We start from the raw sequence: 27,994 nt of genomic DNA on the forward strand, positions 1-27,994 counted from the left end.
TACAAAATAGTCATTATTTATATTTTCCAAAAGAAAAAAAAAATAAAACAAAAAAAGTTACCAGCTATTTTGAAAGTTCTTCCCTGTAAGAAGAGTGACTAATAGAAAGGAACAGGACTGGCTCTGATACAGTCAGCAAGTCAGGTACAAACAGTTGTTAAGAATCATGTAGCAACTCAGGACAGGGACTCTTGACGCAGCGTTCATCAACAATAAAATTCCTTTTTTTTTTTTTTTTTCTCCTTTTTTGTCTTTTGTAGAAAAAAAAGGGGGGAGGGGAGGGGGAAATAAAGCAGGGAAAAATGCCAAAAACATTTCCCACAATATCTAAAACCAGGAACCGTTGTTCTCGTCAGACAGCACGCTCCGCAGCCAGGAGTTTCTAGAGTCCTTTCCAACCCAGCCTTGCTCAGAGGCTGCCTTCAGGCTCTCACCCCTCCAGAACACAGCCCTTCACTGTCCCCTTGCACTTCAACCTGTCATTTTATAAAGGGGGGGGTTCTTGGGTTTTGTTTTTTGCAGTTAACATACAAGTGCTACTAACAGAGAAACGGATCTTCTTGTTGCTGGATGGCAATAAGGAGTTACACAAATGTCCCGGTTTTAGCTCAGCTGGAAGGACTTAAATTCTCTTTTGTTTTGATATAAATACTACTGGAGCTCCCATCAGGTCTTTCCTTCCCAGAACCCCCCCGGGAATTCTTTTTGACCCTCCAATGCTCTCCAAAACTAAAATGTCCTCTTGCTCCAGGCATCTGACGACTTGTTCTGTGCTGCCAGACGCAGAGACGTTGTTTTGCCCAGGACCTCTGCTGGGTTATCCCGACTTGGGTTGGTGCCTAAACCGAACCCTGGACTTAATTGACTCAGCCAAGTCGAAGGGAACACACAGACGATGCAGCGACAGGGATTCGTTAGGTTGAACAGCCCCAGAGCCCCAGGCCCACCCTCCCCCCTCTCCCCAAGTTACTTGGTGCTGTTTTAAAAAGTCTGGGTGTCACGAAGCAGTCTCTTCCCCCCAACAACAGAGTAAAAGCTCCACAATTTCGCTGTCTACCTGGTGGTCAAGGTTACAGCAGCAACGGATGATGCTGCTTCCAGAAAAACATGGGGTGGTGTGGCAAAGACGACTTTAGGATTGCTTCAGTCGCTTACGTGGGGGTCCCAGAAAGGGACACTGTGCAGAGGCCAGAGAGCGATACGCCTCAGCCACCAAATGGGGATGTGACACTACCATAGACTTCCAGCCTGAGGTCTCCATGACGTCAGAAGCATGACTAGGAAGAAGAGAGAAGAGATCTAAGTTAGCAACTGGGGATAAGAAGCATTCACTAAACAGATCCTTTCCGCCTGCCTGAGAAACCTCCCATTTTTAAGGCACTGGTTTAGAGTCACTCTGTGTGTATGTTAGATAGCTTTTGTGGAGGACTGTAAGCTTTGGCTCTGCTGGCACAGTGCTGTGCTGGAAAGGCCTTCCACTGTAGGATGAAAAGCTCAGACATACGTGATCCCAGGTGGAGGACAGCAGGAACACAATGCTCATCCACCCCGACAACTCAGCACAGGAGTATTTTAAAGCACTGAGAAAAGCTGCATGAACTGACAAATGAGATTAAAAATGTTTCCAGACATCAAAGTAGTTGGTAGCTATTTTACACCTACTGAAAAGGGTCTTTCTATTATAAGTTGCAAGCAGTCCCTCAACATCAGGAACTACCTGATATTCTATTACCTAAAACTGCTTGTGATCTTAGGAAGAGATCCATAATAACTCACAGAAACAGTCCTGCTGCACACTCTGAACAGTCCCAGCAGGACAAGACTAATTTGCCTTTAGGGCAATGCCACTTCTGAGATGCCAGATAAATGCAGGACCACAATGGGGAACTATCAAAGAGAAATAATAGAGAAGAATCTCCCCTGTATGTGACAGTCCCCAGGCTGTGACCCCTATTGCTAATAAACACTTTCCTCTAGATTTATTGCATCCTGGACCACAAGTAAACTCACTAGTTAATGAAGTCCACAGCTTGAGTTTTCAGTTGATCAGCACTATGTAGGTCAGCTAGAATGAGGATCTCAGCTGCGTTTTCCACAGACAGGTTACTGCACAGGGCGTCCTCACACATCACCTTCAGACGTTCTAGAGCATACTGCAAAATACAAGCCAAGGTACAGTTACAAAGGAGAACACACTTAATCAGGCCTGATGTGAAGCTTTACTTGTGCTCCTTCACCCTTCAGTACCAAACTATTATGCTGAGCAGAGCAATGTGCTTTGCTATATAAATCTGAACTGTACTCAAAGAAATAGTGATAGCGAAAAAAAGAGATAAAGAGCAGAATCATGATGCGCCCACCCTGAGGAAAGCAATGGAGAGGAAACATACCCACCATAACTCAGCCCGGCCTCCTTGTGTTACAGGCTTAGTGGTGCTGCGTTCATGCTTTGCAATGAGAGTTTCAGGTCACCTGTAATACTTACTAACTCAGCTACTACAAGGCACAGAATGCTAAAGGCAAGTCTTTACTCTCACTCTAACACTGCATGACAGTGCTACTCAGGCTCAGCAGGAAGACCTATCTAACAGGGAATGCTCCACAGGTGTTCCAGGGATGTTTAGGCACTTTTCACTCAATTTCTTTGCCATTAATGACCTGTACATTAAGATTAGCCTTGCTCAAGCACATGCTACTAGTTTAATACTACAATGTTAAACGCCCCTAATTTCTTGTAGCTGTCCAGCTGGAAGCAAAACATCACAGCCTGTCTGTAATGCCTTGGCAAAAGTCTGTTCTAACTTCACATTCCCCATCTAAGAGTTTTTACCCTCCAATTGTGCACTTGCCTCGAGATTTTTCAGATCCACAGAGTTGGGCCATGTCAGTGCTTTGGGAAATTCAAAGGATATGCTGCCTAATAAAGAAGAGTGCTGCCTAATAAATTCCACATTCTACTTGCTGCAGCACTTCAGTCAGGATTAAAACACGCCAAGAGTTTCAAAAGCAACACAGTGGTCTTGGGCAGCCTTCAAAAAGGGCAGCACTTAGCTGCTAAGCCACTTGTTATCAAGAACTCACACCCAAGCCCCAAACCTCAGTCTTGTGGAATATCATAGCTGGGAACTGCAAGATAACTTGTGACACTCTTGGCATGTGTGAGCTCATTCTGGGGCTTGCAGCTCTCTGGATGAAAGAAACTAGAGTATTTCTGTGTAATTCTGAATAGTCTAGATCCCATGATTACATTTCACAGGCACGAGAGAGTAGTCAATTCTAATGCAGTTCTTAGATGAGTTATGACATTAGCACTACAGAAGTTGTCCTAAAGATTAAGCACAGTTAAGACTTCAGGTTATGATTTCAAATTGAGTGACGTTTCTATATCATAAACTTTCAGATTTATGTATGTGACAGAGAATTGCATTTGAGAGCATCCTTCATAGTGTTTATGAGGCTTCTCTGGACGACTCTGGGGTGACATTCTTCAGGATGCAAAGCCACAGTTGGAAGAGATCCTGGATTTGTAAGGACTGCTCTGTCAATCTGACCAGAGAGCTGGCACCAAGCTCATTTGCCTGATGCTGGGAGCACTGCCCTCTGATGAGGGGTATTACTAGACAGTGGTTTTATATTCTGATTGAGATTTTCATCCCATCTGGATTAAATTTAGATGCCTAAATTTAGATGCCAGAAACAGTTTTTCCACTTAGGACTCCATGATAACAAGTGCTTCAATTGAGGCATGGCACTCATACCCAGGACAGTTTTATCGCCCCAGAACATCCCAGAAGGCAAATCAAATTTCCTTGCTTCATCTGTTTCAATAACTAAACCAGTTTCAAATGAGGGGCAAGCCATGAGTTTCTATTATTGTCTGTCAGTAGCTCAAACCAGCAGCAAACAAAGGTAAAAGCATTCCTTTTGTCAACCGAATATTCTCCTCCACGCATGTACAACTTTTATGTCGATTTTCACTACAAATAGCTCAGCTTCTAATTACACAGTTGGGCAGAAGTTGCCATTCTGGTCTCTCAGGTACCCAAACTCCCTCCTTTCTTAATTACACTTTAAAAGAACACCCTACCTAATAGTGTGCTTACCCAAGAGGCTGAAATAGTATCTCCTGGGCTGAGGAGATGTGCCTTGTTTTGGTTTTGGTCTAATTACATCTTTTCCTCAAGAGGCAGGAGGAACTCAGAAGAAGCTGTTTCAGTCTCCTGAGTAAGTATGAGATGGTTTATGTGCTTTCGTCAAAGAGGGTTTATTTCTGCTTTTAAAAGACACCCAATGAGTTTAAAAGGGGAAAAAACCAACACCCTACATTAAAAGCCAAGGAACTGCAAGTTAAAGCCTACTCTGTCCTTAATGTACTGCTTCTGACTTCCACTTGTCTCAGTTAAAGACGTGAGCTCTCAATCAATACTCTTTAAATATTGACTAAAATATGTGGCAATGATTATAATCAAGCAGAGAATCTCCTTGCATTACTTCCCACTTTTACTCTAGTTGCAGTGGCCTAACTATGGCATATGCAGCATTTCACCTCTCAAATCAGCATTGTTGATGAAGCCCAGGTCTGCAGTGACAGGGAATTTGATGGCCATGTGGTGGTTGCGTGGAACAAGGTTACATGCATCCACATCTTAGGATCCACCACCCTAACTGGCACCCACAAGAGAATCCAAGGACTGAAGAAGCATGGAGACTGAACTACGGTCTCACCCCTAGAGGTGGTCCCTCCAGGTCAGAGTTGAGGCACATTGGCAGGGCAGTGTGGAGAATCTTGCACTGCTGCTACCCGTGCTGAACCTGTTCCATGGATAAAGTCAGGACTTTAGTCTCCAGTGCTGTCAAACTGGCATCTTTCACCAGCACTAAGTTCACTTTTAAGAGAAAAAAAAAAAAAGAAAAAGGAAATACAGTTTTGGTTATATATTAGGAATTTCCAGTGGTTAAGACAGCTCACTGGCCAGCAGAGCACTCTTCTGTCCTTGGGGCTGCCAAGGGAAGGAGGCAGCAGCTGCCTGGCTGGCAAGGCCACAGCACTGCCACATGGGGACTACCAGCAGCCTTCCAGTCAGACCATCCCCAACACCTCCCTGGCAAGGACCCTGCAAGACCACAGCTGGGTTAGGCAGCAGGGCTTCCTCCAGTGCACCCCTTCTTGCCATTAACAGCAGGGACTGCCACTGCAAGAAGAAAACAAACACCACCTTCCCACTCTTGGCTATCCATCGCTTTAGAGCATCTCTTGAAGGTGCAGCTACCAGGCAGAGCAGAAGGAGAAGCACGCCCTGTTTGCCAAAACAGAACACTACTTTGGAGATTTGGTAATAATCACCCTAAAAAGGTACCACCAGTCTCACAGTGTCATTTTCTTCTCATCCCCAGCTCTTATGCTAGGTCATGCTGAATACAAACACGTCTGAAATGTCAAGAAAATGCTTAAAAATGAGCAACAGAGATAGAAATTCCTGATTGTTATATGCTAAGATATGTATCTATACAGCTATAGGTATCATATATATAGCCGATCTTATACTACATCCAGGTTCACCTATAAGCAACAACCAAGGAGCACTCTGTAAAGCAAGGCACGTGTCATTCCTGGTTCTCTGAACACCCCTAAGTCCCAACCATACCTTGTCAGCAGCTGCCAGCAAGTCATCAGCCATTTTGTCCAGATTTGGTGCCTTCCCCGTGTAAATAAAGCACATCATTTCCTTGAAAACTTCAGGCTCCACGTCATTGATTTCAACACGATTCTGTAGCAGGAAAAGGAAGCTTATTAAGACCCTGGCAAGAAGCAAAAGGCCTCCTTCCACCCAAGCTCTTTCAGCATTCAGAAATGCCCAACAATTTAGAATGTGTACTAATTGAAAGAGAAGAAGGAAATCAGGTGGATGGAGTAAGAAAAACTCTTTAAGTTGTATTTCACATTCTCTCCTTCTCCCTATCCCACCACAGCCTCTTTCCCCAAGAGTCACAAAGGCAACAACTGCCTCTCAATCTCTTTCTTCCTCCCTTGAAGACAGTTAGATGCAGGTCTCTGCTTCAATGTGAGAAAACCAGTTAAAAGGTGACAACAGTCACAAACCCTACCTAAGTCAGACGTGACCAGCGATGCTAACAGCTGACTACAGAGCTATTCACCTAGGCAAAGAAGCTCTCCTTCCTTCAACTCACCTTTTTACTCTCTTCCATCTCATGTTCAAACATGGCGCTGAAGACCGGGGAACGCGCTAGAGGTGAGGAACAGAAACCCCAGTTAGATACAAGTGGTACAGAAGTTCAGGGTTTGACATCCAGTGACGTGGCTGATGTAGCTTCCGACTGGGTAAGAAGTCCTTTCAACCAAGGCTGAAGGGTACATGGGTGGCAAGGAACGTTTCTGGAGTTTCCTCTGGAAACGTACTAACTGCTCCTTACAAATGCTTTAGGAATACAACCATTTGCCATCAGGTCGTTGTCTCCTAGTTCACAAAGACCCATTCAGTTCAATACCAACCTGCCAGTATGGCTTTGTGAGCCTGGAACTCCTGGCCTGCCACGCACAGGCAGCAGTCAGTGAAGCGCGAGTTCTCCCAGAGTCCTCCCAGCTCATCTGCCAGGCGGCACTCGGGCACCTTCACCATGTTCATGGTGTTCTGGCCGGAGATGTTGACCGAGTCCTGCACCACGCTCACCTGGAGGGGAAAGGAGAGCAAACAACCCCAAACCTCAAACACACGCTGTAACAACTGATCTCCCTACAGGAAGCTTTTGTTTCCAGGGCAGGTGAAAACTACCAGCACGTCTATGCAATTTCATCCTTACTTTATTAGATGGTATCCTAAGGAAGTGAAACCTTATTTTTCTGCCTTTACAGACATGACACCTGACCTAGTTTTTTCCTTCCATCAACACTCTTAAACCCTCCCCAATCAATAATGTAATACAGACAGCAGGACAAATGAAAATGAAGCATACACAGAGCTTCTATAACCAAGCACTGCATCCACACATGTATGCAGGGCAGTGTCTGACCCCTCTTACTGCTTCTGGTTCTAAATTCCTTCCATCACATTATCAAATACACTTTAGAAGAAACAGTAAGCTAAAGAAAAGCAGCTTTGTGTCAAGTAATCTGGAAGTTTGGGGAAGGCAGGTTCCTTATCACCTGCTCTAAAGCACACAGGGTTAGGCAGGGACCATCCATGCTGCCGATAAGGAACCTTCACAAAGGGAAGTGTTAAAAGCCAGTTCAGCACTAAACCATTATGGTTAAACACAGGGTAAATCATAAGCCACAGCAGACTCCAGTTAGGAGAGATCAGAGTGACTGACACTACCCCACTCTAACAAAGAGGAAAGGAAGAAGGTGACTGACAGGGAAGCTACGTGAGACTCTTTCCTGGATTTGCTGTTAAGACCAAGTTAAATTTCACTTCTATTAATAACCAATGGCTAAAGAAGAACAAGGGTCAGCAAAGGAAGCTTCACAGTTATGTAAAAGAGGAAATGACAAAGTGAGATGACAGAAGTATCTCCTGAGGAAAGAAGCCTGCTGACAGCACAGACCCCAGCTCCTGACAAACCTCCAGTGGGTTTCTGAGGGCAGCCACAGTTAAACACCCAAACCCAAACATGTATCAGATGCTGTTTGCCAAAGGACACCAATGGTCAGCCAGAGCTGAATCACACAATCCCAGACTGGTTTCGGTTGGAAGGGACCTTAAAGATCATCCAGCTCCAACCCCCTGCCAAATACGAGGAAACTAATATTCTTCTTCATGGATTTGACAGCCACATTCTGGTCTTCCCCTGTGCCATCCAGACCAGCAACATGGACTTGATGGCCAAAAACTGATCAGATTCATTTAAAGGAATTCCAAGCGGTAGATCCCTTGCTGGAATCCAGTACTGATTACAGACCAGCCAAAAACCCACTTGCTACCTGTGTCTCAAATCAACAAATAAACCTCTCCATAGATGACAGAAAGTCAATTACTCACATGAAAATCTATTACATGGCCTTTTACATAAGGAGTTGAGAGATTCTAAGTGGTGATCAGCCTTAGGGGTAAAAACAGGGAAGGTTTTGCTCAAGGTGTTTTCAACATCTCAGCAAGGGCAGCAATGCTAGCGAGCTCAGAAGAGAGCTATTACTGTCACTTTGGGAACACCATTCTTTGTGGGGCTTTACCAGGGTATCTGCCTATGATGTTAGAAGAGAACTGAAAGAGCAAAGAGTGATGCAGTTGGGATGTGAACAGTCAACCCCACCTGCAAAACAGCAGTTGAGAAATCCCCCAACTGACAACTAAGTGAGGTCAGATGTGAAACACTTGACAAGACACATCATTCTCTGCCCTAACAGCATCTGCAGCAAGATGTCATCTGTGCTCAGCACCAGACATGAGCAGAGAGGAAAAGACCTTTTTCCTTTAATAATGCAATGAGAAGGTGCAGCAGAGACAACCTTCTGGTCTCCAGAACACTCCCAACACATACCCACCTAACAAACATCAAGTATTGTTAACTCCTTGGAGAGTTTCTACATGCAAAACATGCTTGCTGAAAGTACAGATGTGAGCAGCATCACTTGGCACCTGTGGCCAGCCGGGAAGCATTAGGAGAGCATATGGCACACTGGTTTACATGCAAGGAGACTTGTAGGCTCAGGAAGGAGAAGTAAAAAATAGAAAGAGTGGGGGGAATAAAACCCCAAAAGGAAGCTGGTGAAAGCTGTTGCCAAACTGTTTCCAGACAGCAAAACCTTCCCACTGATATCACTAAACTTCAGATTTCTTACATGCTCGAGTGGAGAATGAACTGAAAGAGAAAACAGAAGATGTCAAGGCCAAGTGAAGGCAGCAGCAAGTTCTCTCTTCATCCAGAACAAACGAAATCACTGAGCTGAAGCTTTTCAAAGGAGTTCAGTAAAGAGTGAAGTGACTTGAATTAGTCCCAGTTGCCAAGACTACTGGTGGAGCTCAGGTTTAGCTGCACTGAACCTTGCAAATTCCCTTCTCAGACATTCATTTTGGAGTTTCACTCCACAATTGGGAGTTTTCTACCTCTTTCATCATGGAGGAAAGAGCATTTGCCAGACCTACAGAGGTGGGAGCCAAGACACTGTCCTCCTCCCATATTCACAGAATCATAGAAACGTTTGGGTTGAAGGGACCTTAAAGCTCATCCAGTTCCAACCCCTGCCACAGGCAGGGACACCTTCCACTGGAGCAGCTTGCTCCAAGCCCCTGTGTCCAGCCTGGCCTTGAGCACTGCCAGGGATGGGGCAGCCACAGCTTCTCTGGGCACCCTGTGCCAGCGCCTCAGCACCCTCACAGGGAAGAGCTTCTGCCTCAGATCTAACCTGAACTTCCCCTGTTTCAGTTTGAACCCATCAACCCATGTCCTATCACTACAATCCCTGATGAAGAGCCCCTCTCCAGCATCCTTGTAGCCCCCTTCAGACACTGGAAGCTGCTCTGAGGTCTCGACAGAGCTTCTCTTCCCCAGGCTGAACAGCCCCAATGTTCTCAGCCTGGCTCCATACGGGAGCTGCTCCAGCTCCTGAGCATCCTCGTGGCTTCCTCTGATCTTGCTCCAACAGCTCCGTGTCCTTCTTATGTTGAGGACACCAGAACTGCACACAGTGCTGTAAGTGGGGTCTGATGAGAGCAGAGGAAAGGGGCAGGAACAAGTGTTAAAGGAAGGGCTTTCTCCATGACAGTAACTATTTTTGCTACTGATCCTTTACAAGTTAAATATGTGAATGCCTATGGTGGCCAAGCAAAAGTGAAAATAAAACCCAAACAACAAACCCAAGGTAGAAAAACCTCCAAAAAACCCCAACTGTTGAACAGCTCTGAAGCATTTCCTTCACTCCTGACAGAACACACAGCAAAGAAAAGACTCCCATGAAAAAACAACACTGCAAGAGACCCAAAGAGAGAACAACTCGTTCTACCTGTCTTCTGGCAAAAATCACAGCTACAGGAGGCATTCTGCAGTTAAAAAGACAATAGAAGTGAAGGCAGCAGCAGAAGCTCTGAAGACCCTGGAGAGTTTCAATTTGCTCATTTAAAACTTAAAACACCTAGCTGCAGAAATGACTGCATCTTTGTCTGAAATTAGTACTATCGAAATCATCATTCTGTAAGCAGTTGAGAGAAAAATACAGACACAATGAAGAGAAAGTAGTGGTTCCTATAAAATTCTTTTTTCTTCTGTTTTTCTTGTTGTTGGCTCTATAGGCACACTGAGGGGGAGAATTTCTTTATTCAGCAGGCAAGTAATAGGCAGGCCAGTTGCCACCACAGAGCTAGCGCTGGTTATTATCCCAAGTGAGTTTCAACTTAAACAGTAGAAACAGATGGATGATAACACTAAACCACAAGTGAAATGATAATCAAACACGCTTCATTCCTATCATCATCCCAGGTAAAAGACAAATCTAAAGTAACACACAAATGCATGGGAGTGAATCACCATGAATCACCCCCAGAAGCAGCCGCCGGAAGCACACACACATACCCAAATAAAACCTAAGTGCCATAAAACCAGGCAGGATTTCTCCTGACACCTCTGACTCTGTAAAAGCAAGGGTGAAAAAATCAGGTCACATCTACCTCCAGCTAATGGAAGTGCTGCTCTTTCAGCGGCACAGCAAGACTTACCTCACAGAAGAGAGTGAGTTTGTCATCTGGAAGAAGTCCATTGGCCTCATCCAAAAGAAAGTCTCTTCTAATGAATTTCTTGAATCCCCAGTCCTTGCCTTGTACAAATCGATACGCTCGCTGGCTCTCTGAAAGAGAGACGGTGCTTCAGACACCAGCTGAGCCTCGCCTCATCAAACAGCTAACACCAACCTGACCCCAGCAGACAAGACATGAGTTTTTACCCACCCATTGCTTTTGTCTCTTCTCCTTTAGCATTCAGGATGGAGAATTTGAACTTGGCTCGAACTTCACTTTTTGGACAGCTCACCAGCAGCAGATAGAGGGATAGATAATCTTTACTTTCTTCATCCAAGCCTTTGGGGTTCACACGTAAACACCTGTAAAAGCAGGGATCTGAGTCAGATGCCAGGGCCAGGTCTGGCAGGTCTTTCCAGCCTTCAAAAAAAGGGCAGTTTTCACCATCAAATGTACAGCAAATCAGTTCTGTTTAACAGCCACACTGGAATAACAGATGTGTAAATAAGAGTGGAACTGCACGCTGCCTCAGACTCATGCTACATCTCCACGACAGATAATAATATACAGGCAGGAACTATGAGCAAAGCAACAAAACACGGGGGAAAAGAGGAAGGGGTTTAAATTACTGAAAAGAACCCTGGATGTCAATTTTCACAAAAGGAAAGCGAAAGCAATGGTCAAACGGAAGCAATGGCTCTGAGGAAGGGCAACAAATCCAGAGAAATGCTTGGTAAAAACTCCACAGGAAGCAACTGAAAGGAAAAATGGGGATCTGGAAGGCTGGTGGTTTCTCAAACACCGTAATACTAGGGCAAGAAAGAAAAAACTACTCCTGTGTGAAGAAAATGTAGTAAGTGCAGGAAGAGGCTTAACTCATAAGCACTTCCATGACCTCAAACTTGCCACAGAATCTTACCAAAAGCAAGATCTAGGCCAAATGACTAACAGCTCAAAGACATAATGACAAAAAAAGCAGAAAGATCTAGACACTGACTGAGCTCTGCCCTGCAAAGGTTGCAAAGGTAATGTAATGTAATAGCAAAGAGCAGCCCAAAGAAAGCACAGGGCTGCCACCCAAAGGAAGGGAACACAAACTGTATCACAGACACGCTATTATTTAGTGTCTGACTTGCTGCAATCTTTCCTAAGGAGGTTTAAAGTAAATGTTAACACACTTCACATCAACAATGGATAAAATAAGGTACTGGGTGTCCATGGATCTCCCAGGTCAGCCACGACCCATAGTAGATGCACATTCTGAACAAAGTCTACTCCTGTTACTGGGAATTACTCAAGGAGAACTCAAGGAAGGTAAGGAAAGTTTTAAAGGAAAGGGAAAAGGGCAAAAAGAATGTCAGCTTTAAGAAGCAGAAACTCCACGGCAGAAGGAGTTACAGAACATTCTTACTTCCATCACCTCTATGTTAAGTCTCCAAATCCCCAAAAAGCTGCCACGAAGAGGAAGGTCATACAGTAGCAACATTCTCCTATTGCAGGATTTAGAGTGCAGGCAAAAATTACCTTTTTAACAACATGGGGTATTAGGGACTGAAAGTGGGAGACTGAAACAGAGCTTGAACACACTGGCTGTGGACTCACACTGCCTCGTAAAGCTCAGTCAAAAAAAAACCCAAATTAAGACATTACTAATCCTCCACAGCACGGCTCAGCTTCAAGACAGGATGTGATCTCCCTTCCAGCTATGGGTTTCCATTAGTGCTGACGGTTTCCATTAGCAAACACTGCAAACAGCAGTTGTTTTGTGCACCCAAACACAATGCTGAAGCAACAGCAGCTTCTCTGTGCACACGTTGTACAGTCAAGGAAGCAAGAGCCCATCTGTGCACTACAAATATTTTCTTCTGTATTTATATTTTATAGATTTTTCTCTGTTCTAGAACCCCAAACACACAGTTCTTTCATACAGTTGTAGAAGAAGGTGAACCTCTCTACTCTATTCCTCACCATTTGAGTTTATCATTGGCTCCAGATGAAAAGGTTGAGCTTTTGATGACCTCACCCATTTCTTCTCGGCAGAAGCTAAAGTTGTTTATGGTCCACATGTAGGAAAACTTCACTACCTTGATCTGAAAACAGAGGAGAAGAGGTGGTTTAGGGTCACACGTTCATTCACCCCATCCATCTTAAGGGCAAAAAACACAAAACCTGCAAGTTTTCTTAGTCATTTACATGACAAACAACCCCCAAGTACAAGCCACAGAGGCAGCTGGACCACTCCAACCTCTCCAAATGCCTCCTCCAAAGTTCTCCTTGCCAAGTGCAGAGGGCAACAGTCTGTTGCCTTGGAGAATCATGGAATCATAGAATAGCCTGGGTTGGAAGGGATCTTCAAAGCTCACCTAGCCCAACCCCCTTGCAATGAGCAGGGACATCTTCAGCTAGACCAGGCCGCATCAAGCCCCATCCAAGCTGGCCTTGAACACTGCCAGACTCTGAACTCCAGACTCGAAACTTGTTTTGATTCACTTCTTAACCACAAGGCTCTAACCGAGTCGTGTCAAGAGCATCCCAGCAGAGTGGGGACTTACCTGAGTGTAGCACCAGCTTTCTGCTACAGGTCCACTCGACATTTCTGCCGGAGGGGGAGGACTCGGCACTCTTGACATCGCCAGTTTGAAGATTCAACAGGATTTCACCCCTCAGCAGAAGAAATCCGGAACTGAGCTTCACCCTGTCCATCCCAGCAAGAGGGAAAAGAAAAGGAAAACCATTGAGACTAAAGAAAAACCCAGACCAACCTTCAGGAGCACTGGTAAATCCCATGGGACACACGTTAAAGCCATCATCCTGCTTTCTCCCTCCCCCCATCAAAATGTGTTGTTATATTTAAACATTTCCAAGTGTTGCCATATGTTTTCTGGAGAGGGGATATACCACCTCCACTCACTCCTTCAATGCGCAGCTCCTTACAGGAATAAGCCCAGCACATCATCTTGCTTTAAGGAGTCCAAGACTCCCACTTGACTCGGAATTTACTACTTTACTCTGAGGCCACCATTCCGGCTCACTACTTACCCCCTGTTTTCATTCCGAGAGACTAAGACTATCAGAGATCAGATCTGACAACTGAAGTTCTTAATCTGAAAGAGCCACAGTAGCAACATGCAACCTAAGCTCAACAGCAAAACAAAGCTCTAGGTTCGGTGACTCCACATCAACAGAATGATTTCTTACAGCTTATATCTTCTCCTGAAACCTGGCTGCTAGGGAATGTGTTGGGAATTATTTCTCTGCTTCTGGATGCAGACCAGACCTCTCCCAAGCAAGGCTCACACCAGTCTATGGCTGCGTTAGAGTTCTGCGCACCTTCCCAAAGCACCTGGCAATACCAGCACACTCGCATTAGCCAACTGTAAAAACCAGAAGTGAGGGTTTATTAGGTTTCATTTCCTTTGAAAGAGCCCAAGTGAGCTCATGTCAATACTGAAGAAGAGATACTGGCTATCAGGAGCTAAGAAAGAAGTGGAGCACCCTGCAGAGATGCAAGTTAACTCCATGGAAATGTATTTCCTGGAGCAAAGCTCAGGGGCAAACAACGACTTGGGCAACTGTGACGTGCAGAGGCCCAGCACTGAGGGTAACTGAGAGCTTTCTCATCAAACTGCTTCCCAAACTTCTTGTATTTGCAGATAGTGCTCTGCAAGTGAAATGAGGGGGATGAAAAGACAGGGACATCAATCTGCAGTTCAGGCACTTGCTGCAGGTTTTATTACCTGAAACTTAAAATTACCCCAATTCCTCCACTCTCTGTCATTCAAATTAAGCTGAGCTTGGCAGACACTTCTGAATACTCAGCTAACTGCCCTTCTACTGGCAATATTCAGTCTTGTCTCCAAGACCATCACTGCTTCATTGTCTCCAGTCACAGGGAAGTGTCTCCAGGGTCCTTCTGGGACAGATAAAACCTGGAATTCCAGCACAAGCAGCAAAACTCACTTCCCCCTCTCCAGGGCTGGAGGAATGCTGCCTTATTGCTGGTTTTAGCCCAGGGGCAGGAGCAGGAGAGACCCAGGCTTCTTTCTTCCCCTTGGGGTTCACAGCAGCACTGCTCAACTCCCCCCAGGCTGTCCCATTGTTCTGTTCACAGCTATTTTTAATCTATATTGTTCCAGTGATGTTTTATAGCACAGGCACAAACACGTGGGACACACACTCCTGAGAGGAGAACAAGTAGCCAGGGAGAGGATGAAGTTTCTTAAGCTCACTCCTCACTGACATCAACCTAAGAAACAAGGTGCCAAGCCTAAAGGGTCTGACCAGACGAAAGAACGATGAATAAAGTGAAATCAGGTTTTGTTTGTTGCTACAATTGTAGTTAGTTTCAGTCATTTCAGATTTTAATAATCCTTCATCTCAGTCTCCCCTCTGGCAGGTTAAAGCCATTCCCCTTGCCCTGCCCCTCCATCCCTTGTCCCAAGCCCCTCTCCAGGTTTCCTGGAACCCCTTTAGGCACTGGAGCTGCTCTCAGGTCTCCCCTTCAGGAGCCTTCTCTTCTCCAGGCTGCCCCAGCCCAGCTCCCTCAGCCTGGCTCCAGAGCAGAGCTGCTCCAGCCCTCGCAGCATCCCCATGGCCTCCTCTGGCCTCTCTCCAGCAGCTCCACGTCCCTCTTGTGTTGCTCCCCAGAGCTGGACACAGTTAATTAAACCTCAAGCCACAACCACCTACTTGGTCTTCTTCCCAACATGGGTGCTGGGCACAGCCCACCACTTCAAGACACCGCAAAGCTCTGATGAGACCTGTGTGGAGAATCAGTGCCCAAGCAGCGTCTTCCCAGTGCCTGTGAGGTCACAAGGCTGCTCTTGCCCAGAACCAAGACCCACATAAGGTATTTATCAACACTAAGCATTCTTCTAGAGGAAGAACTTCTACTTCCAAGTAAACCGAAGCAATTAAATGTCTCCACACACAGATGAGAGAAGTGGTTTAACACTTCTGCGTAATTACGCAGTTGAAAGACTCCAGTGGGGCCTTCTTGAAGACAAATTGGGAAATTTAGTGATAACACTTCCCCTTGATGGCATGAAAATGAAGGATTAATGATGAGGCAAAGAGGAGACAACAACGACTTTGTATGTTACAGTGGCACATTCATCAAGCCTGCTGGAACACCCTGAGAAGCTGAAGGGTTTCCTGGGTGGAGGGCAGAAGTTAATCCCAGATTCCTGTGTTTCACCAGTCTCCCAAGGAGCTGCTCTCCAGAAGGCTGCTGGGGAAGGAAACAGATAATCGTGTGATGGCCAAACTGAAACTTTAAACAGCTACTTTCTGTATCCAACAGGATTTTAAGCTAAATCATCTTACAGATGCAAAGAAGCTCTAGAAAGCTTCTGTGGTATAAAAGGCAAGGCGACTGTATGAGCTTGAGACACACTGGACTATATAATGTCCTCTGAGTAACTGCCACTTTTATCTCTCATATCCTTTCCTCCCAGATGGCTTGGCTAGGCAGGTGGCAATAAAAGTTATGACAGCCTGCTAATAGAATTGCTTCATGCCAGTTATGCTTTTCAAATGGCCCAAAGGTTGGAGATTTGAAAGATTTTTCTGCTCTTTGGAAAAGACACTTAGTCTGGTGTGTCAGAGCTTCCTACAGATGCTTTGTGAGGCAGTTAAATACAGTTAAAAAGAGATGTTAAATGCCAGTGTACCCCCAGCTCAATATGGCAATTGACCATCAAATGCCATCACTGGTACTTTTACCACTGTAGTAAATCATAGTGGGAATAAACAGGTAATATCCAGCAGTGTCCTTTGCAAAAGTTAGCAGTAAGGAAAAACTTGCCTCTTGCTTTGCTCAGCAAGCGCAGGAACAGGGGAAGTAAAAGGTCACCGAAATATATCCTTACAAGTGTGCTTTCGAACCTGCCATGTCCTGTTCCTCCTTCAAATGGAGCACTGTGTGCAGTTCTGGTGTCCTCTACATAAAAAGGACATGGAGCTGTTGGAGCAAGTCCAGAGGAAGCCACGAGGATGAGCTCCAGCTGAGAACACTGGGGCTGCTCAGCCTGGAGAAGAGAAGCTGTGGAGACCTCAGAGCAGCTTCGGGCTACAAGGATGCCGGAGAGGGACTCTTCCTCAGGGACTGTAGTGATAAGACAAGGGGTGACAGGTTTAAACTGAAACAGGGGAAGTTCAGGTTGGAGATAAGGCACAAGCTCTCTTCCCTGTGAGGGTGCTGAGGCGCTGGCACAGGGTGCCCAGAGAAGCTGTGGCTGCCCCATCCCTGGCAGTGCTCAAGGCCAGGTTGGACACAGGGGCTTGGAGCAAGCTGCTCCAGTGGAAGGGGTCCCTGCCCATGGCAGAGGGGTTGGAACTGGATGATCTTAAGGCCCTTTCCCACACAAACCATTCTATGATTTTCCATTCTTGGAATGGTTTTAATTTATTTTTCCTCCTAAGCCAATTTTCCCATTATAAAACAAGGGGGAAAAAAATATATTAAAAATAGGTTTGGTCACTTCCAAAAATAATAATTTGTATAAACTCTGAAGGGCTGGGACAAGAGTCAGCAGAATATCAATGCTGTGAGGAGAACTGCACGTCTGCCATAGACTGTGGAAGAAAAGGAACACGAGTTTTTAGCTGTAGCACATCCTCCTCCCCAGATATCACCAGATAAAATAGCAAAAGCTAAAACTAACCCAAGGAAAGAGAGAGGAAGTTGTGGGAAGCAACAGCCAAAATTCCTCTAAATAACTTTCTGCTTTTATAAACAAAACCTTCACTGAGAATCCGTGCTCTTCAGTCCTTCAGCTGGATTTTTGGACTTCTTCTAACACTGCTTCATTCCGGTGTTTGAACACCTGTAGAAACCTGCACCCCCTTAAATCACATCCAACCCTACCTAGAAATAACCCAAAGTATCTGGAATTACACCCACACCAGTAAATATAAAAAGTAATCACATTCTTAGAAGCAAACTGGATTTGTAGTTTTAGAGACACTGTTTGTGTTTTGGTCACAACATGTTTGCTTTGCCTCTTCTTTAACTCTTTCTATTTCTATATTTAATCCTCTTGAGGTACATCCTGAGATGCTTAAAGCTTAAATCTCAAGACTCTTTCTCCTCAGAAGTTAATCTTCCTCCTAATTTGATAACTCAGGTCAGAAGCGCGTTCAAAGGCAAGCAAGCTCTCATTCCTTTCTCTCCAAATGCTCCTTTTCACCTCTTTGCTCTTCATTCTTGCCAGTCCATTCCTGCTCATCTCTTTCCTCTCACAAGGAAAAATGTTACTGGAACACAGTACAGAAACAATGAGCTCGAGCAGACTTCAGTCTTCAGTAAGAAACCTGAGCTTAGTTTTGAAGAGAAGGGGCTTGTTATTGCCCATGAACTCTCTCATTTCAGATTCCCCCTCACAGCCAAACCGTAACAAGTATTTTACAGCTCCAGTTCCTACTTGTAGGGGAAATTGTTACCTGTCACTTGTCAAGTAGCTCAGTTGCCATTTTAGCAGATTTCTTGAGACAAGTAAACCATGTGCACTTTCACAGCATGGAAGTCTTCCAAATGGAAAGGTAACGCCATGAACACTGCTCTTCCCCAAAGAACTTCCCAAGGACCTGGCCCAGCACACTGCAGAGCTGACCTCCAGCAAACCACCAAGACTATAAACTAAATAAAGGGCTCCAGAGGGAATTAACTTCCCATTAATTCAAACACCTGGCAGTCCTCTCATCACATATTCCCAGTGCCATCCTGCCTTAATATTTCTAAGAGATTATCAAGCGCAGCTTGAGCTGAAACACACTTTCTGCCATTATCCTTCTGGGAATTAGGCTTTCAAATAATCCAGTTAGAGATGACGTGTGGCCAGTTCTTGTTGCTTTTGTTTTCTTCTTCCTCTTCTGTTCTTATAAAACCACTTGAACAATTCTTCCTCCTATTTTCCCCACCAATAGTAAAGCTCAATAAGCTACTGGGCAATATTATCCTTGGAGAAATATTGATTATCTGCTAGCCAAGAGCCAACTCAAAATCACAGAAGTTATAACTCTTTCTGATACTGGGACTTTTACCACACTTGCAGGTTTGGTTAAGGTCGGCACCAACCTAAAGCAAGGATAGTGCAGCACATTCCCAGGATACAGCTGAATATCATCTACTGTAATGCTTGTCTTTGCACTCCCTGCTATTATTGTATTATATCAAATTTGAACAGCCATTTCACTTGCTAGAGAGCAGAGGGCAGTGAGGCAGAACACAACATCTGACGGGCAATCTTCAGAAGTTCTAGACTCCAATACCTCCACTGGCACACTGTTCTTCTCTTTGGGCAACAAATGAGCACAAATCCCCCACAATCTAACAGGAAATCTTAGGCAATTTGTCTCTCTCAAATGCAGAGTGAAATAACTGTTCTCCAAATTTCAGCTAGTGCCCACAAGTGCTTCTAAGAAATTCAGCAAACTGATACATGTGGTTTTTAAGCACAACTTGTTGAGGCTGCACACTTCTACACAAAAAAAGCAGCTGCAGGAAACGAAGGCGCCAATATAGTGGTGCCATTTAACAGGATTTTGAAACGACAATGGCAGCTTTATGAGGGCAGGATACCCAAGAGCCTGACTTCCATGCAGCCAAGGGGATGCTGTATCATGTCTTCACCATAAACTAATGGAACCTTGGGGAAGGAGAAGGGGTAGGCAACATTCTGTAACAGTCCACACAGTTGTAAGCACGGTTCTAGCCATGTTAACTGACAACTTTGTAGTCAGTGTCTGCTCTAGCCTCTTATGCAGCAGCGCTTGGGAGGCAGCCAGGCAGCCTCTCTGCATTGCCATCGAGCAGCTCCAGAGGACTTGGTCTGTGTGACTCCACCTGCACTCCAGTCTCACTGCTATGAGCATGGCTCTAAACCCAGGGCTGTCTGCTGAGCTCTTCTTTCAGACACAAAGACAAATCCACGATTTGAAATGAAAAATTAAAATGAAAAAGGATTTCTTTTGAAGAGAAAATAACTCAGGCCTCAGTAGCTTCCAAATCCAAGCAGAAGAAATTAAACTCCTCCTAGTACATGACTGCTATTTGAGAAAAGTTGCTACATACAGTTATGATCTGATTTATGAACAAATTTCTGCAGTGACGAGCAAAGAATGTGGGCAGAACAGTAACTAAAGCCATACTTCAAAATATACATGTTCTAAAGTGAAAAGACTTCTCCAGCTGATTAAGTCCTGGCAGCAAACTCCCTGTCTGGCTCCAAGATCAGTTAAGTTTTGCTTAATATCAGTTCTTGAAGCAGCCCAAACAGAGATATTCACGTTAGACTCATTTGGGAGATAGCTGTTTACTGGGAAAGATGAGGACTTAGACTTAATGGAAAGGAGGAAATAAAACCAACCTGAACAACTACACGTCACTGTTTAAATCCCACAAATCATTCTGTGACCTCTACAAGGGCCATTCCTGCATATTCATAGCTCGAAAATATATAATTCTTTAAGTTGTGTTTGCTATCAGAAGGCAGTTTCCATTTTTAAACATCACATTGCAGATTGATGCTGCGTAGATGTCACTGCCACATCTGGGATCACATGTGTTCCAACTGTACTGCTATGAACTCAATGTTAACTCCTAACTAAGAGGACCTTAAACTATCAAGCAGCAATTAAAGTATCCTCGTGTCCACCTACAGCCTATGAGTTTACAGATGATGTGACATGAAACGGTTCTGAATATGGACAAAATTTAAGTGTTCAGAGTTAAATCTTCCAGCATGTTTTCAGAAGCAATATTACCGTACTTGTGAGATGCCTCAGTATTTAAAATACTTTTAGAACAGCACAGTTAAACCCAATATTCTGAGTTTTGCTGTAGGTGAGTCTCTCCAAGGTGCGCACAGGCATCTTTTTTTTTGCCAGACAATTATTTCTGTCACCAGAAGTTGGATCAATTTTTAAAAGCATTAACACTCCTGTGTATGATTCACAGCCCAAGCATTACATCAGCCCCCATTTAAAATGCATAACGTACATGCTGCATTGCTAGAGCAAGCCGTTTTTCAAGTCCACACTCATACAACATAACCTATGGAATAAGACCTACAACACAGGCTAAGAAAAGCTGAACTGAGGTCTCACTATGGATATGGTAACACTCTTTCCTCTAGTGAGTCTGAAGTCACCAGTATCCTACTGCCTTCTACTCTATCAATGGCTAAAACAGTATCTTATTCCAGTTATGAATTCAGTGTTGGAGTGTTTAACCCCTCCCATGGTCCTGACATTATAAACTCTACAGATGCTTAAAGAGATCTGTGGAGTTGTAAGGTCAGGGAACACGATGGTGCAACTCCTGCCTCCAGCCAAAGAATTTACTCACACTACAAAAATGAACTCTCAAGTCTTTTCCAGGCATTTGCTACACAGTCAGTGGTTCTGCATCCTTTTAGTCCTAAAACTGTGGAGAAAAAAGCCCCAACCAAAACCCCCACAAATTACATTTCACATGGGCTATGTATTTTCTTGACTTCTCAGCTATGATTGTCAGCAAAGAGGAAGAGACTTCCAGAATTACTCAACTCCTTCCTTCCAAAATGCTTCTACAGAGTTTAGTAAAGGGCCATGAGAGGAAGAAAAGAAGTTCTGATACATTAATACAGCTTCTGAAAAACAGCAGCTTCTCTGCTTCCTCGAGGGTATCAATACTTGGATCTCACACTAGTTTCCTGTACCCTCACGTGATTCTAGAGCTTGGGACACATGCTTTATTTAAGTGGGCTCCCAAGAACAAAGTACAAGGCAGAATGCTGCAGCAGCTTATCAACTGAGAATCAAGTAGCAACACATTGTCGTTATATTTCCTCTCTGTGCTGAGTAGGAAACACCAGCAGTCAGAGGCTGGAGGAATACAGCAGGATCTTACATAAGACTCCAATCGTGCAGAAAATCGAGCCAAAGCTGGGGAGGAGAGAAGGAATTTTCCCAAATTACAGTGGGTATTTCCAAGCATGAAACTATGAACACAATCCCTAACACAGCAACAGCTCCTAAGTGTACAAAACACAGGTATCTGTCCCAGCTTTTATGCCCAGTCTTGCAGAAATGATGCTCAGGAAGACATGAAGCAGATGATTTCAAGTTCACAGTGCAATGGCAAGCCCCACGAGTTAAATGCTGAACACAAGAGTGTGCCAAGAATAAAGCTGGTAAGTCCCTCTTATTGTAAACTGGATTGGTGTCTAGAAAAATCACGCAGGGCAACAAACTCGGGTTCACAGTGCAGACCTAACACTGGGCCTGTCTCAGTTCAGAGATTAACCCTAACTTCCCCCCACCCGGCTCGGGTTCAGTGGAAACAGAGCAGAGTGGTGAGAGGAACTGTTTTGACCATTTATCAGGCCTAACCAAGCCAATACTGTCGCCAGTGCTGGCACCTTCTCCATGTTAAAACATCAGCTAATTGGAAGATCCATTACACAGGAAGTAGTTTTTAAGCACTCCACTGTGCTGTGTGCAGTAAGTGAGGATACTGCTCACCACGTGCCACACCAAACCCCATTGCAACACCCTCCATGATGCGTATCTACACGTAAATCCTCGAGGTTTTGGGGAGGAAACACGATTAGTTTTACAGCAGTGGTAACCATACTCAAGTGAATCCAGGTATCAGATCTGACAGTAGTTACTGCAATCTTCTGGTGCGTACAGCTTTGTATTACTGTCCTCTACTGAGAGTGACAGGCTGACAGCTTGCAAAGCACTCCTGCTCTCATGTGGGCTCCATAGCCATCCAACACAAACTACCGTGAGGAAAACAAGTATGTGCTTTTTCTTCGGGTCACAACAAAACAAGTGACACAAGGAAACCAAAGCACTCTTGGCATCTGGGTAGAAAACGTCACTGGAAAAGAAGTGAGCCAGTTACGTTAACTGAACTGATTTGGGGGGGGGGGGGTAATAACCAGAAAGTTCTGTTATATACAGCATAAATAAAAGTGCAATTCTTTTACACAATTCCGTAGGGTTTCACATTAAAACAACCCAAACATAACCACTTAGAACTCTAAAGGCAATCACAAAACTAGTATTCCCTTTCATTATGCCACGATGCTGCTCTACCACCACAGATGTAAACACGTTTAACACTGCTGAGCTGGAGGAAAAGGACAACAAATAACGTTCTATTCTGTGGTTTTCTCCCCTCTAAAAACTCTGGTCGCAAAAAGCCAAGTTCCACAGGCAGCCTCACAAATACTACGGGAATAATACGATACCTTTATAACACCATCTATCACTCATCAAGATAACGCTTTTAGCAAGCATGAGCATTCCATCAACCCGCACCAGTGGCACATCTAACTGCGAAAGGGGATTCTCCTGCCTTCCCAGACTGCAGGATGATGCACCACTTCCTTTAAGCACCCCTACAGGCCTGAGACACAGCCAAGAGCTCCCGGTCCTCATCCCAGACACCCGAGATCCAACTGAGCCGAAGCCCAAGCTCCGTCCTGCTGCCGGAACGCGGCACAGCCACAACCTGTCATCCTCGCTCGGCCGGGCTGCTCCTCACCGCAGCTCTTCCGCTCCTTCCTTACTCGTGCTCCCACTCAGCTCCCGGCACCACACCTCTCCCGCTGCCTGCGGACCGCCGGCAAGCCCCGCACCAGGCCCGCTCCCAACTTTCCCCTCCTCCTTCCCTCAGGCCCCGCTCCCCCGGCGGGGCCGCTCCTACCTCGGGCCCAGCGGGTGCCTCCCGCCGCGGAGGCGCTGCTCCAGGCCGAGGCGCGGGCTGGGGGTGGCGGCCGCGAGCTCTCGCCCCCGCCTCACTCCGCGGCCAGCCCCGCTACGAGCACACCGGCGGCCGCAGCTCACTATTTGGCAGCATGTCTTCCCCGGCCCCTTGCCCCCGCAGCACACTCAGTGGCTCATTATTCCGCAGGTCCCCGCAGCAGCCTCCTGCGCATGCGCGGCGCTGACGAAGCAGCCGGACGGAGCCCGATTCCCCCCCTCCCTCCCTCTCGCGCACGCGCGCGGCGCCGCCTCCCCCAGCGCGCGGCTCGTAACCACTGCGCATGCTCAAGAGTACCCCCCCCCCCGCCGCCTGTCAGCCCCGCTTCCGCGCATGCACCCGCGGCCCCACCCGCTGAGCATGCGCGTTCCGCCATGCCTGGGGATCACATTCTGGCAGCGCGGCGGAGCGCTCGGGTGTCTGCTCAGAGTGAATAGCTCACTGTTTGGCAAAGCGCCCCTCCGGGACCCTAGCTCACTATTTGGCAAAGAGCCCCTCGGGTACGATAGCTCACTATTTGGCAAAGAACCCCTCGGGTACCCTAGCTCACTATTTGGCAAAGAACCCCTCGGGTACCATAGCTCAGTATTTGGCAAAGCGCCCCTCCGGTAGTGTAGCTCACTATTTGGCAAAGAGCCCCTCGGGTACGATAGCTCACTATTTGGCAAAGAACCCCTCGGGTACCATAGCTCACTAATTGGCAAAACGCCCCTCCGGTAGCGTAGTTCACTATTTGGCAAAGCACCCCTCCGGTAGGGTAGCTCACTATTTGGCAAAGCGCCCCTCCAGTAGGGTAGCTCACTATTTGGCAAAGCGCCCCTCCGGTAGCGGAGCTCACTATTTGGCAAAAAACCCCTCGGGTACCATAGCTCACTATTTGGCAAAGCACCCCTCCGGTAGCGTAGCTCACTGTTTGGCAAAGAGCCCCTCAGCTGCCGTGGCTCACTATTTGGCAAATGACCCCTCGGGTACCATAGCTCACTGTTTGGCAAAGGACCCCTCGGATACCATAGCTCACTGTTTGGCAAAGAGCCCCTCAGCTGCCGTGGCTCACTGTTTGGCAAATGACCCCTCGGGTACCGTAGCTCACTGTTTGGCAAAGAGCCCCTCAGCTGCCGTGGCTCTCTATTTGGCAAAGATCTCCGTTTCCACAGCCCCGCATGCCCAGCGCTGAGGCAGGAGCGTGGCTCCATTCTCCTGCCTCCTGCCAGGCACTTGTAGGCAGCGGTCAGGTCCCACGGAGCCTCCTCTTCTTGCCCAGAGGGATCCTCTGGTCTCTATCGAAGGTGTTCAAGGCCCTTGTGGGGCCCCCGAGGTGACCCTGCTCGGAGCAGGCTGGGCCAGATGATGCCCTGAGGTCCCAGTTGCGCGGCAGCCCTGAGATCCCATCTCCGCACGGGCCTTCTCTTCTCGTTGTGATGGTTTGCAATCAGAGGAATCCAAATTTTCATCATTACTAGGCCTTAATGACCTAAATGAAGCTGTTTCATAGAGAAGCTTCTCCGGCGCTTAAAGCACACCAGCAGCCTTTCCTCACTGCCAGTCTCAGCCTCGGCTTGCAGTGAATTGCTTGGATTGCGCCCCCATAACCACGTTAACCCGCTTGCACCGTGCTCCTCACAGCTCTGCTTGTTTAAATGGACAATGTGGTGTCTTTTGTCCCTTATCTCGGGTGAAAAATGCCGCTCCTCAAGCACCACGGTTGGTCCCATGCTCGAGGACCGCATCTGCCCACTGCTGACGCAGGGACCGCTGCTTGCTCCATTGCTAACCCAGCACCCCGGGGCTCCTGGCGAGCATCCCATCCAAGTCCTGACCCGCTCCTGGAGCCTGCTTCAGCTCCAAGCTGCTGCCCACGGTGACGAAGCAGCAGGCACTGCTGTGCTGCGAGGAGGAAACGCCATGAGCCCGCCTCTTGTGAAGCTTTCCTATTCCGGCTATGGATCCCTCCTGGAATCCCATTTCCATGCCCTTTCCATTGCCCTGGGGTTCCTGTTCCCCGCACAAAGGGGGTTTTCACTGATGTATTTTATCCTCCTAGGGCTTGAAGCACAGCACCAGTTCTGGAGACCACAGGGAGGTTGCCCCCTTCCCTCCTGTACTGCACTTAGGCTGCAGACTGAGGGGTTCTAGGCAGAGCACACGTCGCTGTGCTTCAGTCCAGCGCTGGCTGTAGGGAGGTCAACCCCTTGTGCCGTTTGTGATGCTCTCCTGAGGAAGGTCCCTGGTTCCCAGGAAGTGGACAATGAACGCGGATATCTGTGAAAACGCAGCTGGGATTTTCCACCTCTCCTCCCTGTGTAAGGCTGTGTAGGGTCAATGCTGTCGTGTCCCAGGTGGCAGATAGAAGATGCTGTCACTCGCTCCTCGCAGACCCCTCTGTCCTTAACACAGCTCTGTAACAGAATGACTGCACCTTCCCTCGGGGCAGGCACTGCTTGAACCTTGACAGCCTGCACGGGGCGATGCTGATGTGTGCGTGGTTTGGCTCTACCGTGCTTGTGAGAGCACCCACTTCTCAAACAGCTTCCCTTCGGGTCCGTGAATGCTCCGGGACAGGCTGGTTTCTCTGCAGGAGCAGAAATGCACATCCAGGTTTGGAGCTCCTGCTTCTGCAGCCCTGGAAGCTGGGGTTTGATGGGAGGCTTTGGAAACGGACGCCCATGAAACAGCTCCTGCTTTTGAACATTCACTCCCACTTTGGTTTTAATTATTTTGTTCCTGTGTTTCCCCTTGCAGTTCACTAAAACTCTAGCGATGTAATTAGAGAGAGGCTGCATCCGAGCAAGCTGCCAGCGTTTCTACAGCCTGATTAAATAGATCAGCCGTCCCTTTAGTGAGAGATTGAAAACCAGGATTCTCATCATTATCTCCCTGTTATCCAGGAAGGAATCTGCTCCACGAACGGCTCCAGAGTTATTGAAAATGCAGCACTAATTAAAAGCTCATAGAGGCTCCTGGTGATTGGGAGGGTATGAAAGCAGTTATCTAATGATTTCCTGGATTTGCCATCTTTGGTACAAAACCAAACAAACCCACTCTAAACAAAGCCACCCCCAGTCACCGCAGAGACTTAATGAGGCTTTTGTGTATGCAACAGTCACCCAAACACTGCAAGGTGCCTGATTCACCTCTCCTTACACCAGTGAGACACCTACAGAGCTCATGGGCCCTGTGTAATGCAGGAAGAATGCTGGGCTCTACTCACAACCTGCAGTGGAATCCTTGCTTGGGTTGAGGGTATGGTGCCTGTTCGGGTTCAGTTTAACTCAGAAAATGAAGCTTTATATTGCAGCCTTTTATGGTTTCATTGTGAAATAGCAGTGTTTGTGTCCTAGCCAATTAAAAGAGCCAGGATCAAAGAGGTTCTGCTTCCAGCCTGGCTTCTGCTCGGGAATCTCCATCCTTTTGCAAGCCTAGTGCCCTGACCCAGCCCAGCACGAAGCCTACGGTGTTATTTACCTTGTCAAGAGAGCTTCGGCACTGGCAGGGCACGCAGGAGGACAGGAAGTGCTGCTATGGTTTGTGATGAAAGGAAAAGCTTCTTTGAACCATGGAAGTCTGAGCATCCTCCAGGGAAAGGGAGCTGTGAGCTGCTTCTGTTGCAGCAGAACAGCAAGTACTGAGCTAGAGACTGAGCGCAGCATCCCCGCTTGCCTCCACTGTAAAGTCAGTAATCTTCAGTGTTGCATGGAATAGGAGGGGAAGTTAAATATTACCCATCTTTACAAACTTAAGGAGGGAGAGAAGTTAAGCAGGTTCACATATACGGATAGGTAAAAAAAAGACAAATTTGGGAAACTTTGCTTCCCGTTTCAAAGCAGGAATCCAGAAAAGCATAGGAATTAGGTGGGGTTTAAGCATCCCCATTCAAAACGACAGCTGGAACCAGTTCTTTTCCAACAGACGCGTAAAATGACAGGTCACTTGCTGCCCTTTCTGACCTGAGTTCCCTGTCCTCAGAACAGGCACTGCAATGAGCAATTCCCTCCCACCTTCATTGCATTTGGATCCAGCAGCACCTACGGCCCTTGAGGCATGAAGGGAGAACTTTGTGCCAGCACAGCCACCACAACCATACAGCATAAATTCAGCGCAAAGCCATAGTGATCAGCACCTCTCCGAGGAAGTGCCTGGAAAAGGGATAGTTCCCTTTTCCACATCCAAACCTTCTTCAGGTCTGAGCTTCCCGCTGTGCACATTTCTTGTCCAGATTTGCTGTCCTGGCTTCTGGATGCTGTAAGATAACTTAGGCGTTGCTGCTGTGATTAAAAACTACTTTCAGCTGTGAGAAAACCAACCAATCTTGACCTCCTTTGGAAGAACCCTGACTTGGAGATTTTAATTGCAGGGAAGCTGCTCATAGCACTATTTTTACATGCACTGGAGAAGTATCAAAGCTAATGCTTTAGAAGAGTAAATTATACTTTAAAATGCACTATTATGAGAAAGTGACTCCCTAATGCCTTTGAGTTGGTGCTTTGTTTCTCGTTAGAAGCATCTCCTGTCTTCCCTGATGAGCCTGCTCTTGTTTTCAGGGCTGGTTTGCTTT

General features: G+C 46.5%; 1 protein-coding gene and 1 long non-coding RNA gene across 4 annotated transcripts in view; one reads left to right on the plus strand and one right to left on the minus strand.

Moving 5' to 3' along the window:
* SPOP (speckle type BTB/POZ protein) lies at nucleotides 1-23,612 on the minus strand. Of its 3 annotated transcripts, none has more exons than XM_061477693.1 (10): nucleotides 23,509-23,612; nucleotides 13,238-13,380; nucleotides 12,654-12,775; nucleotides 10,896-11,047; nucleotides 10,668-10,795; nucleotides 6,512-6,689; nucleotides 6,190-6,245; nucleotides 5,646-5,768; nucleotides 2,011-2,153; nucleotides 1-1,277 (listed from the first exon to the last, which is right to left on the minus strand). In XM_061477693.1, exons 2-10 carry the CDS (start codon nucleotides 13,313-13,315, stop codon nucleotides 1,133-1,135), a joined length of 1,125 nt encoding a protein of 374 aa, XP_061333677.1. In that variant the 5' UTR covers nucleotides 13,316-13,380; nucleotides 23,509-23,612; the 3' UTR covers nucleotides 1-1,132. The 3 variants fall into 3 exon arrangements, with proteins under 3 accessions (XP_061333677.1, XP_061333679.1, XP_061333676.1); XM_061477695.1 differs by lacking the exon at nucleotides 23,509-23,612 and adding an exon at nucleotides 15,375-15,908; XM_061477692.1 differs by lacking the exon at nucleotides 23,509-23,612 and having other exon boundaries at nucleotides 13,238-13,726.
* LOC133281849 (uncharacterized) overlaps nucleotides 21,528-27,994 on the plus strand; it is a 7,222-nt gene continuing 755 nt past the window's right edge. The window contains exons 1-2 of the long non-coding RNA XR_009747587.1: nucleotides 21,528-21,645; nucleotides 21,754-21,859. This is a non-coding gene — a long non-coding RNA (uncharacterized LOC133281849). The remainder of the gene's footprint in view (nucleotides 21,646-21,753; nucleotides 21,860-27,994) is intronic.

This window comes from Pezoporus flaviventris, unplaced genomic scaffold, assembly GCF_033815535.1.
Source record: "Pezoporus flaviventris isolate CSIRO_AGI_PZ_B2104156 unplaced genomic scaffold, CSIRO_AGI_Pfla_v1 ptg000107l, whole genome shotgun sequence".
NCBI lineage: Eukaryota > Metazoa > Chordata > Aves > Psittaciformes > Psittacidae > Pezoporus > Pezoporus flaviventris.

Coding starts and splice junctions, on each gene's coding strand:
- SPOP (XM_061477693.1), bottom strand. CDS start 13,315: ATGTCAAGAGTGCCGAGTCCTCCCCCTCCGGCAGAAATGTCGAGTGGA. Junction 6,690..10,667: donor AACTCACTCTCTTCTGTGAG/GTAAGTCTTGCT, acceptor TTTCCCCTCCAG/GTGAGCGTGGTGCAGGACTC. Junction 6,246..6,511: donor TCACAAAGCCATACTGGCAG/GTTGGTATTGAA, acceptor CCTCACCTCTAG/CGCGTTCCCCGGTCTTCAGC.